The following is a 15,741-nucleotide window of genomic DNA, read 5'->3' as shown; positions in this document are numbered from 1 at the left end:
AGAGACAGATATGCAGGGGCTAGAAATTCTAGTCTATTTATTCTCATCGCCCGTTTATTCTATCAAGGTGCCCGCAAGGATAAGTCAGAGGTCTGTTTCTGTTTTCAAGAACCACGGTGCTTACGCAACATCTGCATAAGTCAGGGTGTGAGATGGCGTAGAAAAAGCCTTGGATACAATCCGTGGAATGTTCTTGCTCTGTTCCTGTAACAATGCTTGGGTACGTCATAAAGAAATGCTCAATCTCGCCGGTCTGTGCTTGCTGCGTTTTTTTATTTAGCCGATTTCAGGGTAGTTCGCTCGTTGGTCGAACTGTAAAGCATGAATGTTGTCGTTGTTTGTCGTAAATGATTTCTTAATTTACGAACGACTCATTAGGCATTTCCTAATTAAAAATTCAATTTAATATACACAAGTCAACGAATTTTTAAAACCGTATATGGCCGCTATGGCAAGATATAAAAAACTGTCAGCCCTATGAATTACAATCATTCCCATCTTCGCCAACTGACACGTGTATGATGGGTAGCTGTCATAAAAGAATGCCAAAAAAAGGTTTGCAAAACACTATTGCGGTACTACTGATCACAATATCATGCCACAAAGAGAAAAAGTTCATTTCCATGAACGTATTCCTTATGTTGCTTATTTACTTGAGCACGGGAGAGTCTAGTCACCGTTCCTCGCTACTACGCCATTCCTCGTAATCATATATGGTGGTTCTGGGGCGCTAAACTACAACAGTTATTCTTATGGCACTATCCGCCACAGAACTGGCGAATGAATTATTAGCGATGGCTTGAAGTACAAACGTTTATATTTATTTTAACTAGATTTATCTATTGAGCATGTATTTGTAAAGGAACAGATGTGGGAGAGAATCTGAACCGCTCTGTACAGCGAATTTGTCTTTAATGTGTAAAAATTGGCGTTGGACAACCGGGATAGCATCTGACCACATTCCTTGCTCGCGAGACTTTTGTTGTTAGCCCCGTCACTTCTTTTAGGATGTACCATTGCTGATTGACTCTTATGCAAAAGGAGCACGCTTTGTGGCTGCTTTATAAGTGACACGCAAAAAAGGAACAGTTCACATCAATAATGTAGGCTTCCCGAACTTTCTGTTTCTATTACATGCCTATATCAAACAAAAACTGCGTAGCTTGTACAAATGGTGGAAGGCTGGAGCCAACAGCCGAGCTCGTGTTCGACCTAGCTTCTTATAAGTTTTTTTATAGTAATGCCAAGCTTTTGATATATATGCAAGATTTTGCTAGTGGTACTAAGTATGGCTACGCTTGGCTATTCTTCTCCTGTTTCGGTCGGCTCCCCACACTACGCACGTGCTACGTGGTATTGGCGTGAACAGGTCAAGCGAGTAGTTGTTACGTGATATTGTGATTTATTCAGGCGCCTAGCTGTTACGAAATTCCTGGCGGGAACATGTCTCGCGACTAGTTGTCAGGTGATGTTACGTGATGGTAGTCACGTGACAAGTTGTTGCGTGATGCTGCGGGACTTTTGCCGCCTGACTTGATGTTAGGTGATGTTGCGCGGTGTTTAGTCACATGACAAGTTGTAACGTCTTTTTGGCGAGAACGCGTCACTTGACTAGCTGTTACGTGATTTCTGCGAGAACCTATCACGTGACTGTTCCCGCCGTGATATGACGACGGAGACACTACTGGGCTCTTAAAGACTTTTTTTTTGTTTACTGTGAGTTTGCATAGTTTGCATGTTTTTCTCGCGGTGTTATTTCCACGCAACGTGCAGTTACTACAAGCTCGAACTTACTTAATGAATTTGTGTAAGCTGCAGTCGCGCCCCGTCTTCCCCTTTCAAGGGTATCAGCCGCGAGGAAAGGCTGACAAATTCTTTGCGGCGCATTGAACCAATCAAATCTGAAATGGGACATAAATAGTATAAAAGCAGCCAACCATGAGCGGCTAGAAAGGGGTGATGCAGCGGTTGCGTCAACCAGCTTAAGCCACCTGAGTCGTTACCACTGAGGAGTATATCTAACAAAATGTCAACTTGCAGCAGCTGGGGCTTCTGTACCGTCTCGCCCACTCATATTGCCTTACACATGCGTCAGATGTCACTCAACAAATTTCGAGGCTCGACAGTGACTTTCATGCAGGCGCATGGTGACCTTGCAGTGGCCGCGTAACAGAACGCAGCAAGCGCAGTGAAGCACGACGTAGCACTTCTGCCAGCCTGGTACGCAATGCACGCTTTTGAATTGTTAACATGTCGAATGCTTTGTGCAAGATCACAAGCCCTATTTTCAATGAACAAATGTCATGCATGTCTTCTTTTGGGTGCTTTAAGAGGCACACAGCTACCAGTAAAAAATAAGTGCTCTTACTGTGTTTTCACGTATAAACACGTCTTCTTGAGTTTCGAAATCGCTCGACTGTTCACGTGTTCAGATGATTAAGATAGCTAGTGCAGCCTAGTAATGCTTGATTTTAAAGATAATGTCTAGGATTACAAAACGTGGGTTGTGATAACCTATTTGATTGTAGCCAGTTGACACGACAAAAGGTATGTTCCGCGCTTCTGTAATCGCCTTGATGGCCTTTAATAATCGCACCAGTGTTTACGCTGCGAAGTGTGGACGGGGAAGAAATCACGTATATCTGAAAGGCAGTGGTGGCAAATGGGACTCAGCGCGATTTCTTACCCTCCAGTGGTTAAAAAAGGAAACGACTGAAAGAAGCGTTCAGGTGTTGACGCCATTGATTGACAGACGATATTCATTGATCTATCAGAGACGGCCCTTCCACCTCCCTGCCTCTAAGAGTCACAGAATTATTACTCCTGTGATGGTACGTGAAAAAGCGGTGGCAAATTTTGCTGTAATGAAAAATGAAATATTCGTCTGTCTAGCTTCGAGCGCTGAGGAGAGGAGGCGCTGCATCATTTTAGTATGAACCGACGCATAAGTGGCGTTGTACAGTTTCTTTGCAACTAGAAGAGCAAGAGCTGCCTGCTCAGCCAGAGTTGCATGAAGACAATTTCGTTTAAGTGCTGTGGGCTACAGACTTTGAATATATGCATTGAGCGAGCAGCTGAAGGTGCTGTCGAGCAACGGGATCTCTATTAGCCGATGTGAATGACACGCCTAATTTTTTCGGAAGGGCTTCTGAACAATGTAGGAAGCTTCACCATACCAGATGTTCCATATCGAACGTTAAGAGAATAAAAATGTTGACATGCAAGAAATTCTACATCTTGATGTTGTTACGGCCAGATATGGATATTATAATTCCAAAAAATAAATTATTTTGGTGAGAACTAACGAACGGGTTCTTGTAAACATTTATATAGATTACCTGATATCTCATATTGGAGCTCATAAATTGCAGACATATGCTTCAAAAATCCCAATGAATGATTGCTTGTTCATGCGGCCTATATTAATAGCGTTTATAAAAGAAGCCAAAAGGTTAAACAATTGCTGAATACTGGCAAAAAAACAGCGGAATTGTGTAATGGAAATTACTATTTTATAGTATTAGTAACGACAAGATTATACCTTTATTGCGGCAGTACACCAATTCGAACACACGGATTAAAACAAAAGGGTTTAAATCAGATCAAATTTATCCAGATTATTTTGCGAAGGCTTAAACAATTACTTAAGTCCGCGTCGACAAACTAAAAACATTTCGGTGAGAAGGAAAGCAAAAGAAAGCAAAGTTTTTTTACATTGCTTACGGCTAATATTGACAAATTATGGAAATATTAGCTGCTATAATCGGATACAGCTTTAGAGGTGCGCGACATTTCCTCCTCAAAGGCGGACGCACACAAGTCTGCTCCAGTGGGCGCGCACTCAAGACTGACGTCATGAGCCGGACTTCAGCCTCGCAGAACATTGCCGAGTGCATGAGTGGGACTGTTTCTTTGGTCGTGGAAGCGCTCGGCGGCCGCGCATTCGGGTGGGGCCTCTCCGCACTTCTTAAGTTGTATCCGACTATGGTAATGCAGACAGTCAGGTCGTTCTAGACTCCGGTCGTCAAGGGGAAACGCCCGAGCGTTTAGAGGTATTTCTGTAAAAAATTTTGTTAGTAGGCGTACAATAGTGTTGACGGTGAGCGCATTGGTGGCTCTGGTGAGTGTCCTTAGTATAACAAGTTCGTAAGATCACCGAATTTTAACAGCGGAGCTGTTTAGGATTGTGGTAATTCCGGCGTTCGACGCTTAAGGGTATGGGCCACAGAAAACGGGTATGTGCGAAGCAGCTCCTAGCATGACATAGCCGTGCATATTACACTCTAGCAAGAGGGTGGAAAAGGGAAGTGAGGGTTTGGAGGAGTGAGGTTAGGGTGAGGAGGAAGAAAAGGAGAAAGGGAGAAGGTAAAACATGGCATTGCCTGGTATAGCATACTTTAGCAAGCTGATGGGAAAGGGGAGTGAGCGTGAGGAGGAGTTATGTTAGGGTAAGGAGGAGGTTAGGGGGTGTAGCTCTGGACGAAGCATGGGGACGATGCTTTTTCAGAGGGGGGCATTGCCACGTACGCTTCTTATTATCACTTTTGCTGTGCTTGGTTTTCGCCCACAAAGGCTGTCAGCAACGCTCACCGCAAACCGCGCCTCATTGTTCGAGAAGCTTCGCGATTATTGTAGATCATTTTGTTAAGATTGCGCGCAAGACGCGAACACACTCGCTTTTTCTACAGATTGCGCAACAACCAGCTATATCGCTGGAAAGTTCGACAGCGCCTGTATAAAAGCCGACGCGCTTGACCGCTTGTCAGTTTATCGACGGTCGACGCTCTGTTCGGCGCTAACAGTGTATTGCTGCAGTTCACTTTCAGTTTCCCGGCGACAAGTTCAGCCAAATGAAGAGTTTTATCCCGGACGTGCTCACTGCTGCCTTCGTCGACGTCACGACCACGTGACAATAATTCTGGTGTCACGTGCCAAAAGCACGACATGATTATGAATCGCGCCGTAGTGGAGGGTTCCGGAAATATCGATCATCTGATGTCCTTTAACCTGCACCTCACTAAAGTACACAGGCTGCTAACGTCGAAATTCGACTGTCGTAGCCATTATCGAACCCACCTCAGCCGAGCACCGTAACCACTGTGCCATCGCGGCGGCCTTCTTGTAAACAACTAGAGTTATCAATGAGACAAAAAAATGTTGATTAAATGCGTGTATCTCTATGAATACGGTGATCGTTTATTGCAAACTTCGCGTTCAATGATTTCTGATAATGGTTGAATACACTGCTTTATTTAGAGTCCTTCTGTACTGATACAGCTTATCAGGGAATTATGGCGCTGAATAAGCTAATTAAGCGTCCCTATGTTGCAGTCTAGTCACAAAAAGAAGTCTGCAATGTTGATGCGGATGCTTTCATTCAGATGGCGGGTTCATATGCTCGACAGAACGAATAACAGCTGGACTATATGTTACAGCCCTCCGCTCACAACATGAGGCTGTCTTGGTGCGTTTTACGTAATGAGTATCATCATGTAGTACACTTACCCCTATTGTAGACTGCAGCAACTTGCAAATTGGATTCCTGTCTAAACGTCATGAAAAATATCGGGGAAATCCATAAATATAAGCTAATGAAACCATTTGACTTTCTATTACAACTACAAGAGAGTACAGCTCGTCTAAATTAACGAGATTCACGAAGTTTTAAACATTATATATTCACTTACCGCTCGAAAATTAAGCGAGTTGATGCGCATAAATCAACTGCGAAAGAGTAATCGCAAATAGCTCACACAACGCTTGCAAGAAAGGAGCTCAATCATTTGCTCGCAAGGCAACGCGACAGTGTAATGAGTATCGCGAGAGATTATACTGCGAGGAGATGCTACCTGCGGTAGCCTGTTTACAGGAGAGACAAAATAAGGGGTCGCATTCTGAGATAACCTCCAAATTTTCACCTTTCACGGGTCCACATTGGCAATATGCCTAGTAGATAACATACTACGCAATCAACATTCCCGCTCTCAACTTACATGTTTTACAAGGAAGTTCCCGGCTGCACTGCGAAAAAACATTCTACATGGTGTTCCTTCAAGCGACATGCCTCTTCGTGTTGTCCAGCTTTGGTGCAAGTATCTATCTTACCCCCTGTTTGGCCTTAATGGGACAAACAGTAGAGACATCACTTATTTATTTTCAATTCTTCAAGTGGGTAAGACACAAACTGCATAGGCTGCTATGGTCACTGCGACGTGTCTCATGTAAACATTACAGTCCAATATCTCGTAAAAACTCAGCTTAAAAATGAAAATAACTGCTGCTTTTACAGAGAATTCACTGATTCGTCAGTGGCGCTATAATGTGAACGAATTTCATAGAAATGCGTGAAGGGATGAAGAAAACAGAAAACCGGACGCCTGGCCTCTTTGAAAAGGGCTGACTATGAATCAGCTTTACTCACAGCAAACAAGAGGATATACGCACGAGCGGACAAACAGATCAAAAATTGCAAGCAAGACCACGTGGCCTTTTTCAACGAACTTTACTAAAGGGAACTACCAACGAAAGCCTCCACCTTTTAAGATAACGTTTTCCGAATAACATCAGTGTATTCAGCAGCTAATCATGCGAATTAATTTTTCCGATTATAAAGTGAAGAGCTGTTCACCCCTGTGAAGACGGATGAGCAGGAAAGCTTTAGCACATCACCCAGTATTCGACAGTAACATGCATTTATTTTCATCCTTTATTAATGGTAAGTTATAGAGTACAAACACTAGAGGCATAACGACATAGCATACTAAAAGACGGTGGATCGGCCGAGGATAAAATCAGGACGAGCTCTAAACTTCAACAGATACCTTATTACTATGGGAAAAAACTGACGCTCAGAGCATCTCTCAACGAAGCAACACACTTCTTTCTTTCGTGCTCTATTTCGTTATGGCTCAAGTCAGCCAATACCAATTAGTCACCCTCTCTCCCATCTGAGTGCAGAGACTCGCGCTGAAGGGCATGTTTGCAGCCTCAGAATTTTTTATTATCAAATGTGAAGCTATATGTGACCTTTGTTGAGCAGATGAGTGACTTCAGTTTGTGTGGCACTTCACACTTCGCTGTTTTCTTCTACGATATACATGAAGAGAAGGCGGGACGAGACAACTCGTTCGTCCGCGACATCGAGATTGGGGAGGTGCTCAGGCACGCGCGGGTACACGTACCCATTTACGGTAGCAAACCGAGGCAACGCCTCCTTCATCAATGCATCTCCAAACGCACCGCACACGCACACCTGCTCAACACACTCCGCTGGCGCCCGCAGCGGTGGAGCAGTGGTTATGGTGCTCCGCTGCTGACCCGAAGGTCACGGGTTCAATACCGGCCACGATGGCCACATTTTGATGGAGGCGAAATGCTACAGACCCGTGTACTGTGCTATGTCGCTGCGCGTTAAAGAGCACCAGATGGCCGAAATTTCCGGAGCCTTCCACTACGGCGTCTCTCATAATCCTCTCTTTGCTTTGGGACGTAAAACCCCAGGTATTATTATTACACTCCGATGGCACACATTGCGGAAGCACCACCAATGTTAACAGTCAGCAATGTCCCGCTCGGCGCTAATGCTGCTGAGGTTTCCCGCGAAGAACAGACGGTCACAAACATCACATGCAACGCCCAGTTCATTCCACACAAGCTCCCTTTGAAATCTAGCCGTTGCGTCCGAGAAGTGATGCAGGTTGGCGGGATTGGGTCCACGTTGACGTCTAGCATTTTCTGCCTCGCTTTGTTCCGAGTCTTGACACACGACACGCAGATAGGCTTGTAGTTACAGTGCGGTCATCGTCCGCACCGTCCTCCCGCCGCCGGCGTGCACATTCGTGTTTGTGTTGTCGACGTCGGTGTTGACGGGCACGCTGCTCTTCCACCGGTGTGAAAATTCGAGATGGAGCCTAAGCACCGACTGGCATTAGCAGCCTCCGCCAGCTTCGCACCCATCCCCGCTGCTGCTCACGCCGCCGTTGTTGTTGTTGTTGACCTCTCCTCGTGGCACATACCCAATGGAGGGGATCGGCCGAGTAGATGGTGAATTCGTCCTATATTTCTTCGTAGGCATGCTGGTCTCCCTCGGTCCGCACAGTAAGCAGCATACCCGTTACACGGCCGGAACACAACTAAATTAACGCACGTAGTGATCCGCTGGAAACTGGAGTATAACGACGGGAAGCAGCGGCGACAGGCACGCAGCTTTAGCGGCTAATGGCACTACGGAAACCGCTGCTGTTTTTCGTCTGCGCGATCGGCTTGCCCACGCGGCGATCCGATCGAAACGAGTGCGTAAGAGCACCCTTCTAAATGTAGTTGAAAGTGGAGTCAGAAAAAAGTTGTCAAAGCTATTATTTGAAATGAAACATAATTAGCGATGATGCGACGCCCACAAATCAGGGACGCGTTGGTGCGGGTGGCACTTCCAACTGTTGTATTTTATTTTTTATTCATTTATTTTTTATTTCATAATACCCCTAAAGGCCCCCTGAGTGGTATTACATAGGGGAGCAGACAGATGAGTCAAAGCGATGTAGGTTTACACACTGCAAGACGAAATTATACAAAATAACGAAAGCGAGCTAAATACAGAAAACAACAACAAAAAAGATACATTGAAAAAATGAAAATTAAGGGAGAGATAGAAAATTGACTAAAATAAACATAAATTAAGGGCACTGATAATATACAAGGAAAAAAAGTAAAACGAAGTCATGATCGTAAGATACGCAAGTTTGGAATTAACAAATAAATTCATACGAATCAGCGTGTATAACGGTCCTGAAAATCGTTAACAAATGATCACAACAAGAAAATTAAACACCGAAGTGCATATGAAGAAGCCTAAAATAGTACCCGTGCTGGATATCTACTCAGAAATGTTGAGTAAAAGTTCGTGAAACGTTGTGAAATCTGCTTGAGTGGCAATGTGGAATGGCTGGTTATTTCGTGCAACTATTGTGCGGGGAATGAAGGAATTAGCATATTCAGCTGAACGACAAGTTATGCGTTTTATGTTGAAGATATGTTCTGTGGGGGGAAATATAGCTGTTGATGTTTCGAAGGTGCGGTGAGGGTATTGGTGATGATAACGTTTGTGGAGAAGCGAAACGCGGGCACTTCTGCGGCAATTAGATAAGTCATCTAGCTGAGCGGGAGGTTTTAGTCCTGGAATGATAGTATAGGGTGAATAATCAGAAAATATGAAACAGGCTGCATGGTTTTCTAGAGTTTCGATTTCATGGGTGATGTAGATTTGAGTGGGATCCCAAATAGCTGATGAGTATTGCTGATGCAAATAGCTGATGCGTTTCCCTGTTTTGTGTAAATCGCATCAGCGGCACTCACAAAGCACAGAAAATACTAACTAGGCCAAAGACAAGCACTCCTCATTCTTACGAACCCTAAAAAAAAATTGAACTGTAGGCATGGTAACAATTCCTTTTTACATCAGCCCACCGTGTAGAAAATTTTGCATATACGGCTTTGACAAAAATGTAATAACTGCAGAGATATACGGACGTTCAAAACGAGTGCTTGTTGCGACCTTAAATATGGAAGCTATGTACAGGGTGGATAGAAAGAAACGCGCCCATATCGGCATCTACATTCTCCACTGTTAGGTATTTCTTTTCAAGCGGTTGTAGCCTGGATGCTAATAAAAAGCTAATAGAGTGATACATGATACAATAAAGAACCATTCTAGCATATTTTTACTGGCAGCAGGCTCGGAGCGCGATAAAAACAGCGCGCCGCGCTGTTCCCGTTTCTTTCCATCGCCCTGTTTACTGAACTTAAACGGGGACACATTCGTTTCAAAATGTTACACGGAATCGAGCATTGCAGACTGCGCTATTTGTGAATACGCATCAAAATAATGAAGAAAATTATTGGTTTCACTCTTCCGGACCCACGCAGGCGTCTGCATCCATTGGCCCACGGCATTTCTACGTGTTCGGTCACATGGCGAACAGCTTGGAAGATGTAGACAACTTCGTGGAGCAGGGCGCGAACGCTCTCGAAGCTGATCTCACGTTTGCCTCCGATGGGACGGTAGAGAAGTTCTATCACGGTGGGCTCTGCGACTGCGGCCGCGACTGCGAAAAATCTGCGGAAGCCAACACGTACCTGTCCTATCTGAGGGACGCTGTCAATGAAGGTATGTAGCCCAGCACGAACGCGAAGAGGCACCGACTGCGCGAAATGTACTTTCACGTTAACCTTGTGTTTCATGTTCAACCATGTGTTAGGGTAACGAAGTAGCTAGGTGCTTGATATTCGTCATTCAAAGAAAAGTAGGCTTGGAGACGTGGACATAGGTGAAAGAAAAAAGAATGTTGAGTTGTTTGTTTGCCTTCACTTGTGCCCGGGTTTGCACGCGTAGCTTTTTTAGGAGCTGGCTCGCCAGGGTCTTAAGCTGGGGCGAAGTCCCGCGCCGTAACCTGCATCTATACATTTAAAGCGTCGTGGAACGCGAAGAGGAACGCTACGCGCGTCGTGTCTTCCCTCTAGCCTGGCCGTTAATTCTCACAGACCGAGCGGGGAACGCGGTCGACAGCCAGGCGAGCGTCGGACAACTCTTTTTAGGGCCACTTTGTCGTGCGTGTCTGAAGGGCAGTTTTTAAATTGAAAGAACATTAGGAGAGTGGCGTCTGCAAGTGTCGACAGTGGAGATTCAGACACTCTTAGATATTTCTTGTATATATACTTCATCAATGTGCATATAATTGTAAATTGTGTATATAGTTCATGAAAATTGTAAATCGTTAAAACATTATGTATATATTTTCATATAACAACGTGTGTCATGTCTTCATATGATGATAGAGGACGTGTACGGAAGATTCACGGTTTTTCCCGATCTTCTCCGAGCCAGCTCCTCAATCATCATAGACTTCGTGTATATGGCGTGATTTTTTTCGATGCAGATTGTCAAAATTGCTTACCACCGAGGACTGCGTCGCTACTGCGAATTTCATGTGCTCACTTAGCAACGATGGGATCTTTATAGGACAAAAAGCTTCCGAGGTAACTCCGGAGACTATATAAATAAAACCCGGAGCTAAAAAACACACACAAAATAAAACAGAATGATGCGATAGTCTGAGACAACAACCCACCTCACTATAAATAAAAGATTGTGGTTCGGATACTTTGCAAGCTTGCGAACCAAGTTCCGATCGGTATCGAGCTATACCTTTCTATAGAGACCCAGCTTACACAGCTGATACAGTTACCTTAGCTTACACCTCGTAGGGTTTGAACTCGCGATGGTCCAATGTCTCTGCCCAAGATTACTAGTCTGAAAGTCAGCGGAAAGTGAGTATATCGTTATGGTCGAGAATAATTTCGGGAATCTGTTCAAGGCTTATTTTGAACACAAGCCTTGGATGCATGAGAAGTGCTACGATGCTGCAGGAAACAAGTGCGAGGTAATATTCCTTACAACATATGTAGGTGCTGCATTGATAGCATAAGCTCTTACATGTATCATTTTCCTCTAGGAGAACCTTATTGCCTCCATGCGATTTTTTAAGCCGTTATGACTAGCTATGCGGAAGCGTTCACCGGGATGCTGTAGGCGAACCGTGCAAGAGGCATTCTCGGCTTTATTGAAATTCCATCTATAATCTTGTAATACAGCCAACAAAAAATAATAACTGCATTCAGGAGAAATTGTTATTGTTTGGTGTAAAATGGCGCACGTATATGACAACTCTGAGTGAAGTGCACAAACTCCTACGTTGCATTGTTCCTAGAGTTTTTAGCTAAAATTTGCTAATATTTCCGTATTGTACGTTTCCTTCCAAAATGATTATCTATACTTATCATCGCCATTTGTGTTCATCTGTTCCTCCCGTACATCGAGCCCCTGTCTGTACATCTGGTTTCTGTTTACACGACGGACCCTCGCTAGAGAGTTCAATTTTCTGTCGTTATGATACTGATTAGAAAGCTAATAAACCAACCTATATAAATGTATATGGAAGCGAGCTCGTTGTTAAGAATCCATTAAAAAAAAAAGAACAGCGCTACTTTCGACACGGTGAAGGCAACACGCAAGGTCAGCGCCCGCCCTTGTGTGTTCCCTTGTCAGTGTCTTAAGTAGCGCTGTCTCTTTTTATTTTTTTAGAAGCAACCTATTGTTTTACTAAAGCTGCCGCTTCGTAGGCTAAACTAACGGTATTTCAAAAATTGTGCATTTTCATGAACACCAAAAAAGTTACAATCTGTCACTTGGCACATTTAACGATAACCCCAGATATGAAAGCCTGCTTTACCGCCTGCCTTGCTGCTTCAGGTAATAATAAAATTTTTGTGGGGTTTTACGTCCCAAAACCACGATATGATTATGAGAGATGCCTTAGTGGAAGGCTCCTGAAATATGGACCACCTGGGTTTTTTTAACAAGCGCCTAAACCTAAGTACACGGGGGCTATCCAGGTGTCGCGGGACGACTCCGGTATGTGCAATGACCACATACACGTGCAAAAAGTACGTACCGGCACAGACATGCACAAACACATAAAATAGTAATTAATAATGCTTCGTTCAGCTTTGCAACAATATGACATGTGAGTTTGTTTGTTTGTTTTTGATCAAGTAAAGCAAGACGCGAGGCATCTCTGCCACATGTGTTTTTAATTACCGACATGGAAATAGCCGTTTGTTAGTGTTAGGGCAATGACTCAGCAGCTAAGTAGAGTGCAGTTGTCAATATTGTAGATTATCCAAGTGCTCGACCTGTTTCATTCACGGAGATGAAATGTACGGGCTCCAAAATGGTTCCTGAATGTGCGGTGCATTTTCAGCGCTGGCTTTGTAAAGTACGGGTTCTCGAAAAAAAAATATATTATGTTATCATCCTCAGAAGTATAAACAAACTAGCACCTTCCCTGCTCGTTTGTCAGATTTTGTATCTCTTCAACACGAATACGTCCTCCAACTACTGTATATTCCATTCTCGATTATTTAAAGCCGTCGTTTGTGATAAGGATGAGTTATATATCTTTATTTTGATGTTACAGTATACTTTTAATAATCAATGCCCGTTTTATAGATAAACGAATTAGTGTCTGGTAAAAAATGTCTTAAATGAGTACGGTAAGGAAAAAAAATTAAGTAATTTTGTTCAGTAAACTTATTTAGCTTGTCCTCCAAGCATTCTCACGCATCTTCGTAATGTTTATTTACAATGCCCCCAACCACTGCGTTTTTAGGAATGCACGCCATTTTTTTCTATGACAATTAATGTCTTTGCTTTTAGGGAATCCTCTTTTTTACGTTTTATGTTGCGTGTGTCTCGTCCACGTTAGATGGCAAGTTCGCTGGCAAGCTGCAGCTTCTTTACATCGACACGAAGACTGCGTGGCTTTCTCCTGGAATGAAATACCAGACTGGCATCAACCTCGCCAATACCTTGATAAATCAACTTTGGAGCAACGGTTCGTTGTTACGTTGTTAACTTTTTACGCATTTACTAGGTTTCCTATCATTGCGATAGAAAGTATATGTACACTACTGGCGAATTGTTGGTGCCGTCGAGCTGTGCCGTATATAGTCCAAATTTGTAACGTCTTCCCACGTGCTGTATACGGGGTGTTTTTTTAGACAATACAGATTTTTTTTATTAAAAATATCTAGGGCATACAGGGTCCAGTCGTTTTCGCACATGATCTCTATGCCGAGGCGGAAATACTTTACCGCAACTAAAATGACATCGAGCCGACTAATTAAAAGAAAGCCTCATTAATTACCTTTTTTAATTACTCACTTGAGGAGAGTCTTTTATGCTAGAAAGCTGTAGCGCGTGAAAATTTATGTGTACCCATTGTTTAGAAATCTCGAGATATTCACTATCGAATTTTGAGGGCGACATCGAAGGGAACTGAACCCGGCGCGCAGGAAATCCGGCCTCTCTTTTACGTAAGACCAGAAGTGCACCTGACAAGGAAGTGACGAAATTAGATTCAAGGCGCGCCGGAGTAGAATCCCCGTGTCAGGTATATCGGAAAAAATTCTGAAATACACAAGCAGACAGCCTATTCTTTGGGTGCAATGTGTGGTGCTTATCTGTTCCTTAAAGGAAAGCTGAAGCACTTTTTAAAAAAAAATGACTTTGGAATGTGTAATCATAGTTTGATCCTTGCTGAATTCGAAAACCAATGTAGGAGTTGACAGAAGTGAACGCAAATGGCATTTCTTTACAAACAAACAGCGGCTGCAGCCGCAGGGCTTCTTGAACTGCTGAGCGAAGGCGGTGACGTCAACTTCGTTGTGCCGCGTCATCGGCGCCATCAGCTCTGTAAGAGCATGGCCTTCGCGATCAGTTCCACCAACGCGCGCAGCCGGAAGTAGTCACGGAGGCCACGGCTCCGCCGAAACTATGGTGGCATACCGAAACCACGGTGGTAGAATAAAACAGGTGGCCCGTCGAGCGCCGCGAGCGCGTCGCTGTACTATGGTGCCGTACTGCTCGAGTTGCTCGCGGCCGCCGCTAGGCTCGCGACTAGTTTTTGGGCCGAAAGACGCGCACCGCAAGCTCTCGCTGTGCTGTAAAAACCGGTTTCTCTAGCTAATTTTATGGCTTTAAACGGTTGTTTTAGATGCGAAGTATCTTAAAGGGGCCCTCTAACACTTTTCCAGACCTCACTGTTTTACATTTTTTTTACTTGCGGGTTGCGTAGACTGAAGGCTGAAGAGATTAGTGCAGCAAGAATGGCAGCGCTAGGGGCGCGCACTCCGAAGTTATTTAGCCTATAAAACTCAAAACACAATAAAATGGAGGCCTACCCTCAACTCGATTTCCGCGGGGTCACCTGACCACGTTTCACTATCCCTGTGACGTCTGATGGCGCTCCAATAAAATTAACTGAAAGATCCTACGTACGGGAAGCTTGAATACCATGTTGCCCGTTATTTCCAACGTATTGAGGACGCCGTTGCGATAGTAACAAACAATCTGCTGCTTGCAGAGTGAACCGCACGTGCGAAACGAGGCAGCTCGCGAACGCCTCTATCATCTTTTGTAGTTTTATTGATTTTTCTTGTTGCGACGGCGTCTACATCGACGGTCTTACATTTTTTCCCCTTCAGTTTCTCCAAACAACGGCGCCTGAAACGTCGCCAGTACGTTTCCTCCAGCGCTATGGCGTTCGGCGAATTCTTTGCCGGGCGCTGCAGTTTTAAAGCTGAAAAAGTCTAAGATCGTTCGTCTAGTTGGTGTTCAGTGAAAAAAGCATGCTAAAGAAAAACTAAACCCAATAATAACCCCTTTTGTGATGCAACGCCGTTATTATCTATAACTTTACATTTATCCAATCATAGGCCAGCGCTCATCTTCGTCATTTCCGCCCGCAATAGTGCTGGCGAGCGCCACTACGCGTTGATGCGGTCAGCAGCGATATAGGCGCTTCAAAAAAAAAAGTGTTGGAGGGCCCCTTTAGGGCGATGCTCAATCCGGTGGTGGTGTGCGGCGTGACCACCCTTACTTCGCATGCGCATACCTTCTCCACACACCTCCTCTCCACTCCCCCTCACCATTCCCCCTGTCCTCTACCCAACGCCACCTAGACAAACTTTGACGAAGTTTGTCTAGGTGGCGTTGCTCTACCCCTCTCCCCTTTCCCCTCTCCACTCACCCTCACCCCTACCCCTCTCCACTTTCCCACTCCACTTCCCATCTCCCATACCCTCTCCACTTCCTCTCTCCACTTCCCCTTTCCACTCTTCCTCTGA

At 44.5% G+C, this 15,741-nt stretch overlaps 1 protein-coding gene across 1 annotated transcript in view; it reads left to right on the top strand.

The window, feature by feature from the left end:
* LOC119406795 (dermonecrotic toxin SpeSicTox-betaIB4-like) overlaps positions 1–15,741 on the top strand; it is a 35,955-nt gene that overhangs the window by 7,796 nt on the left and 12,418 nt on the right. The window contains exons 2-3 of the mRNA XM_037673529.1: positions 9,922–10,162; positions 13,320–13,448. Of these exons, the coding sequence (XP_037529457.1) occupies positions 9,922–10,162; positions 13,320–13,448 (370 nt within the window). The remainder of the gene's footprint in view (positions 1–9,921; positions 10,163–13,319; positions 13,449–15,741) is intronic.

This window comes from Rhipicephalus sanguineus, chromosome 10 (genome assembly GCF_013339695.2).
Source record: "Rhipicephalus sanguineus isolate Rsan-2018 chromosome 10, BIME_Rsan_1.4, whole genome shotgun sequence".
Taxonomy (NCBI): Eukaryota; Metazoa; Arthropoda; class Arachnida; order Ixodida; family Ixodidae; genus Rhipicephalus; species Rhipicephalus sanguineus.
Note: the sequence above shows the minus strand (reverse complement) of the source record. Positions and strands in the feature narration are given on the sequence as shown.